This window comes from Cephus cinctus, unplaced genomic scaffold (assembly GCF_000341935.2).
Source record: "Cephus cinctus unplaced genomic scaffold, Ccin1 Ccin1_scaffold2608, whole genome shotgun sequence".
NCBI lineage: Eukaryota > Metazoa > Arthropoda > Insecta > Hymenoptera > Cephidae > Cephus > Cephus cinctus.
The window spans coordinates 203,893-210,432 of record NW_014334309.1 but is presented as its reverse complement, the minus strand read 5'-3'; the positions used below and the strand labels follow the sequence as shown (position 1 = coordinate 210,432).

Genomic DNA, 6,540 nt, shown 5'->3' with positions numbered 1-6,540 from the left:
TATGAAAGTACAAGAAACAGACACGTCGTCAGTGGCGCCACTGTGTGTCTTTTTGAAATCGAAACGTATGACGCGAATGCCATGATATCAATTTAACGTTTGTTAAGCAAAAAGTGCAGTTTCTAAAGCTGCAAACACAATACCAATACGATTTTCGAAATCGTGCATGATTTATATACTGCTTGACAAATATTCTATACCTTTAAATCGTATTTACTGTCGGACGTTTTATGGTTATGTAATTCTGTACATCTAGGACAATTCTGTGTACGGCATGTAGTGAATTATATTATGTGGCGTTTTTGTGTTTAATAAATAAAGATTGCGAAGCATGTACTAACCCAAGACTTTATACTCTTTACGAGTATGCAGTATGTAAGTATCCAATTAAAAGGAAGACGTGACAATGCTGGTACGCTTGGATTATTCGTGACACTCTCGTTTTCACTCGTTCTCTCATCATTTGGTTACACTCACTGGGCACAGGGACGCAACTCGCGTGAGAATTAAAAAACCATCTCTTTCGAACGTTAAGCCAAGATGAGAATCTGCCACCCTGAAGGGCGAGCAACTTCACCGAATTATGACGAGCGTCTAGTATATAAAAAGGTGAAACTCCTGAGAAGTGTTCACTTCCATAACGTACTTCGTAACGTAAATCTTGAATGATAGAAAACTGTATGAAAGTTTTAAACGCAAGTCGTACAGTGGTATAACGTTTTTAGTAACTATCCAAAGGGAGAGTGTATCAGTGAGAATGAAGTGTCTCTTCGTTTTGCTGGCAATAGTTATAAATGACGCGTGGTGTCTTTTACCAGGGAAAGATAATTTTGTAAAGTCCTCGGTAACGTCGCTGGATGTGAAGTCGAAGGACGAGGAGAAAGCGAGTAAAAGCACTGAAGGAACTGTTGAAGGAAAAGATGGGAGGAGAGAAAAGAAAGCGAGAACTTTTCTTGGACCATTGAGTTTGGACTTTGGAGATAAGTTTTCAATAGAGAGTAGAACTGTGGTACTAGCATAAATATTGTAGAAGAGATTAAATAATTTACAAAGAATTTTATAAGGATTCTGTGCCCTACAGGCTCTAGCTGTTGTAGTTCGAAATACGGATCACATGGGAATGAATATTATCCGTCACGTTACGGCAGTCGACCTGGTAACAGGTATTGTTATATTAGATATTTATTAAATATTAATATTTCACTTGATATTAATTCTTATTACGTGATAGATACGACTGGCAGAGTTCAAGTTATCCATTAGGATTGACCGGAAGTTCTGAAAGTTTTGGAAGACCTGGTGGTAACACTTACTATGACGACAGGTATAACACTTTTTGAGGATTTATTATTTGGAAATGATTATCTTATTTTCATTATTAGGTACGGATCACGGCCGGACTATGGAGGTTCCGGTAGACCTGGTAGACCAAGTTTTAGTATAGGAGGCAGCGGTGGATTTGGAGGAGGAAGTCCTGGAGGTGGTGGTAGTGAGTATGGTGGAGGTTTCAAAGGCGGCCGTCCAGGATCTTTTTCGGGAGGTTCTGGTAGTTTTGGAGAAGGAAGTGGAGGATACGGAAACGGTGGATATGGTGGGGGATACGGAGGCGGCGGTTATGGAGGTAGACCAAGTTATGGCGGAAGACCAGGTTTAGGCGGAGGTGGACCAGGTTATGGAATTTCAGGAACATTTGGCGATCATACCACATTCGGAGGCCATGGGGACGTAGGAGGATATCCTGATGACAGTTCTTCCTCAAAAAATATTCAAACCCAAAAGGTGCCCTCACATTTTCCCAATAATATTTAAATTTTTCAAATTTTTAATCCGCCTCATTAACACTTAGGCTTTAGCTCTTAAAGCATTGGCTGGTGTCGCTTTGATTGGCGCTGCAGCAGCTTTGGCTTCCAATCCAGTTCTTATACCTTTGGGTGCCGTTTCAGGCAGAAGGAAACGCTCGAATAATTATTACGATCGAGATCAAAGCTACGGGACTGCCACAAATGCCAATTACCCCAATCACGATGAGGTATTATATTATTATAGAGAAATTAATATTCTTGCTGGCAGAGATACTAGGTAGAAAACTTAAAAAAACATACATTCACTACCTCTTTCCTTGAACATCAGATCACCCAGGATGACATAATACTGAAGAACTTGTTGACTTCTCCTAAATGCATCGCCAGGTTGGCTTGTGAAGTTCAACGTGATTACGTGACTGATATTAAAAAATACAAAGATACCACAAAGAAACACGGGAGTATATATCACAATTTGGAAAATCATTTTTCGGACTTGTACGTAGACATTTAGAATCTTAATTAGAAATTTTAATAATCCTAAAGACTGCAAGATCACATTAATTTTCAGGATACGTACTAACATTTTGGATTCAAAATATGTACGAAAACATCTAAAAGACGAAATAAGGAGAGCTGTTTCCGTAGGAGCTAGTGAGGGAAGCTGCAAAGTGTTTCCCTGTGATCTAACAACAGCCTGATACTGATATTACCTAATGGCAATAACTATCTTATCATATTGAGATATTAAAGTTTAATTAGTGAAGATAATCTAGAACCGTGTGTATCTTATTCTTATTTCTCTTATCTCTTACCTTTAGAAAGCTCTTCTATTTTCTAGATAAGTTACCTGCGCTCGATACTCGCGCTAACTGGTTATAGGAATGCGAAACTGTACGAAAGAATTTGTAAGGTCACAATTGTCTTTCCAGTCTAGCTTATTTCTACCGGGAATTTGTTATCAATGGTTTAATGTTCAGTGTTCACTTACGTTGACTGACGTGTCCTAATGCATGTGAAAACACAACGTGGCAGTTTGTAGCCCGTTACGCGAATGGGAATACTAATGTTGATGCCATTGATATTCAGTTCGATTAAATTGACAGTGAAACCAAATTTGATATCAAGAAGACCGAAAGATAATAACAAATGAGCAACAGCTTGTCAATCTTTAAATATCGAATGTCACTCAAATTATATGAAATACTCTACAGTTTTTGTTGAGGTTAGGTTAACAGTGAATATGCTACTTTCATATTGTATATTATATTGCATTTCTTTTTTCACTGTGGTGTTATCGTGATTCCGCAATTTTTGTATTAGTCTTGTTGAAGCTCGAAAAGCTACGACATTTTTAAGTATCTTACAATATAAGTGATCAAGGGTAAAATAAACAGAGCATGAAGAGAAAATCAGACAGAAATCACATGATTGAGGATGGTTGTGAAAACTCAAGTAATGTCACAGAACATGGTGACATTCGTGGAGACAAAAAAAATATTGCAATACTGTTCTTCTTGTATTTGTTACAAGGAATCCCTTTAGGACTTACTAGTGCTATTCCTATGATACTCCAAAATAGAGGTGTTTCATACAGACAACAGGTATGCTCTAATTGCAGGTGCAATGCTGGATATAGGCAAGATGATATTTATAAAATTATGTCCTTCATATGTTTTAGGCAGAATTTAGTTTTGTTCAGTGGCCATTTTCCTTGAAACTATTATGGGCACCTATAGTGGATTCTGTATTCTCGCAAAGATTTGGCAGGAGGAAAACATGGTTGATTCCTACTCAATACCTTATGGGTATATTTATGTTATTTCTGTCAGGACACATAGACTATTGGCTAGGTGACGAACATCGGAGACCAAACATAGAACTACTTACCACTTTGTTCTTTGTACTGAATTTTCTGGCTGCCACGCAGGATATTGCTGTGGATGGCTGGGCTCTCACTATGCTTAAAAGGTGGTTCGGTAGTTTCATCCAGTTGACCTATTAAAGATAATATCTCTGTAATATAAATATAAATTGATTACTTATTATTTTTAAGATGCAACGTTGGCTATGCATCCACTTGCAATAGCGTAGGTCAAACAGCAGGATACTTTCTGGGATATGTGCTATTTATTGCATTGGAATCTGCACACTTTTGTAACAACTACTTAAGAAGTGAAGCATCTGACACAGGCATTCTCACATTACCTGGTAACAAGAAATTTGTCTAATATTTCTATAATCCGTGCATTACATTAATTAAAATCAATTATATAGGATTCATGTATTTCTGGGGCTGGGTTTTTATTATTACTACTTCCTCAGTCGCCTTGTTAAAACATGAGAATGGGGGACGGCAGCCTAAGCATGAACACTTAGATATGGATATAAAAGATGCTTACCTTGTACTTTGGGATATTATAAAGCTACCAAGTATTAAAACCATGAGTATAATTTTGTTGACAGCCAAGGTTGGTTCATTATTACAATGTAATCAACATAAAACTATTTGTGGAAACTCGATAAATGCTCTTTAAATTATGTAGATCGGCTTTTCTGCATGCGATGCAGTAACAGGTTTGAAAATGGTGGAAGCTGGTATCCCAAGGGAAAAATTTGCTTTAATGGCAGTTCCAATGATTCCTTTACAAATTGTTCTACCCTTAGCCATTTCAAAATATACAGTCGGTCCAAGGCCTATGGATGTATACTTAAAAGCAATACCCTATAGGTAAGCCAATTTAAAAAGACTAGTTTTTTATCAATATTATACTAACACTTCAAATATTATTCCTTTTTCAGATTGGGCTTTGGATTAATAGCTGCATTCTTGGTGTGGATTACACCAGCCGTTGTTACAAATGGTGACATACCAGCATACTACTATGTCACACTAATTTTACTATACTCAATTCACCAAGTAACTACATAAATATATTTAATATTTACTAAACAACATATATTGCAATATATTATTGGTTTCAGATTACTCTATACAGTATGTTTGTAGCTGTCATGGCCTTTTTTGCTAAAATCAGCGATCCAGTTGTCGGTGGTACATACATGACACTTTTAAACACATTATGTAATCTTGGCGGAAATTGGCCAGCCACAGCCGCATTATGGTTGGTAGATGTCTTAACCTTCAGACAGTGCAGCAACGATCCCAGCAATGATTGCAGTACTGCAATTGAAAGAGAGGTATTTTTTAATCCATGCATTATAATACAGCAACCATTATCTCATTGCTTCCTATGAAACTATTTCTTCTTTTAAATTTTCAGCTTTGCGCCAGTAAAGACAATGGTGAATGTCATATGCAACTGGATGGATACTACATTGAAAGCATATTATGCGTAATAGTTGGTTTCCTTTGGCTACGATGGGGTCGTAGGAAAATAAATATTTTACAGGCAAGACCACTCTCAGCCTGGAAAGTCATGACGGTACCGCAGAAGAGATAACATTATGCATCACAATAGCATTTTTTTTAATTAATTAAACATCTTTTGATCTTGGGCGATTTCTACTATCCCGTTTCTTAAATCACGACAAGTATCTTATTTATTATGCCTTCTATGATTACTATCATTTATTTATTTATCATTGCAATGGACTTAGCACAAGGTAATAGCAATAAGCAATTTATATGAATATACCGATCATACTTGACGTTAATCATAAAGAAATGTTTGAGGGACTAGAAACAGGACAAAAATGATGAGAAAATTTATTTAAATTTCATTTCTGAGCGTTCTAATAAGAAATATTTTTTACGCTGACCATGAATATTCTGTGATACTTTTGTGAACGCTTGTCATTTTCACGTACTGTCTCCAACTGCTCGTCCTGGCATTTGTCTCCCCGTGAGAAATAAAAGAATCTAATAATAGATTTTGAAAAAAATTAAGGGCTCGTCAATAAGCTCATTTATCTAAGACTTAATTAAAATTTGTAAAATCCAGTTAATATCCTACTCACGGTCTTTGTTACCTTTTGCATCGTGTTGGCAGAGGCTCTTTCTTATTTTTAAACACATATCGAGTATAACTGACCTTTCCAGCTTGTGCTAATAATACTAGACAACTTGTTAAAGTAAAGGGGATGGCAGATAATCATCCGCACAAAAAATAAAGACATTATTTCATTATAAGAGATACAAATGGACACAAGTGACGTGTATAAAATTTCCTTTTATTAGAAACTATTGAGAAACGTTTGAGTTTGTTGTACGAGGTTTTAGCATTTCTAATAAACAGATATTATGACTGCTCGTACAAATATTGTATCTCTTGTTCTTAACAGCCATACAGTATTTCACCCATTGTTATTCACAATTTACTAGCAAGGTTCTTAATATTTTTAAAAATATTTACAAAGCCTGATGAAAACCATTTGAAAAAATTTATGAATTTCTCAAAATGCTTATTAGATCCTTGCCAGGTCTCACGTGAATCCCTGTGCTCTGTTCCTATCTTTTTAACGAACACGTTGTCGTTCTTGTCGGGATCATTATTTCCAAGAATATATCGCATCAATTCCTTTGTAAATTCATGTTCTTTCCTGTAATCGATAATACTTGTATAAAAAATTCTATCTGTATATACATATCTTTACTACTTACCTGTTATCACTTATTTTATCCACATCGGTTCTTCTACTTTGTACTACGATGTACAGTGTCATGTATATGAAAGCAAATGCTATTATCTTCATGATAAATAATTTATAACTCAGA

General features: G+C 36.0%; 2 protein-coding genes across 3 annotated transcripts; both read left to right on the top strand.

Annotated features, from left to right (window-relative positions):
- Position 1: 1 nt before the first annotated feature.
- LOC107274299 (circumsporozoite protein) lies at positions 2 to 2,580 on the top strand. Its single transcript, XM_015753304.2, has 9 exons — positions 2 to 65; positions 322 to 375; positions 819 to 980; positions 1,082 to 1,163; positions 1,232 to 1,324; positions 1,383 to 1,779; positions 1,847 to 2,029; positions 2,131 to 2,300; positions 2,374 to 2,580. The coding sequence occupies exons 1-9, from the start codon at positions 2 to 4 to the stop codon at positions 2,501 to 2,503; spliced, it is 1,335 nt and encodes a 444-aa protein (XP_015608790.2). The 3' UTR covers positions 2,504 to 2,580.
- Positions 2,581 to 2,926: 346 nt separating this feature from the next.
- Positions 2,927 to 6,425, top strand: LOC107274298 (acetyl-coenzyme A transporter 1). 2 transcript variants are annotated; one of them, XM_025091559.1, is made up of 8 exons: positions 2,927 to 3,406; positions 3,484 to 3,773; positions 3,859 to 4,013; positions 4,128 to 4,273; positions 4,349 to 4,533; positions 4,605 to 4,722; positions 4,788 to 5,003; positions 5,087 to 6,425. In XM_025091559.1, exons 1-8 carry the CDS (start codon positions 3,203 to 3,205, stop codon positions 5,264 to 5,266), a joined length of 1,494 nt encoding a protein of 497 aa, XP_024947327.1. In that variant the 5' UTR covers positions 2,927 to 3,202; the 3' UTR covers positions 5,267 to 6,425. The 2 variants fall into 2 exon arrangements, with proteins under 2 accessions (XP_024947327.1, XP_015608789.1); XM_015753303.2 differs by having other exon boundaries at positions 4,080 to 4,273.
- Positions 6,426 to 6,540: the final 115 nt, after the last annotated feature.

Coding starts and splice junctions, on each gene's coding strand:
- LOC107274299 (XM_015753304.2), top strand. CDS start 2: ATGAAAGTACAAGAAACAGACACGTCGTCAGTGGCGCCACTGTGTGTC. Junction 376..818: donor TCTTTACGAGTATGCAGTAT/GTAAGTATCCAA, acceptor GTCTTTTACCAG/GGAAAGATAATTTTGTAAAG. Junction 1,164..1,231: donor GGCAGTCGACCTGGTAACAG/GTATTGTTATAT, acceptor ATTACGTGATAG/ATACGACTGGCAGAGTTCAA.
- LOC107274298 (XM_015753303.2), top strand. CDS start 3,203: ATGAAGAGAAAATCAGACAGAAATCACATGATTGAGGATGGTTGTGAA. Junction 4,014..4,079: donor AGGCATTCTCACATTACCTG/GTAACAAGAAAT, acceptor TCAATTATATAG/GATTCATGTATTTCTGGGGC. Junction 4,723..4,787: donor TACTATACTCAATTCACCAA/GTAACTACATAA, acceptor TATTGGTTTCAG/ATTACTCTATACAGTATGTT.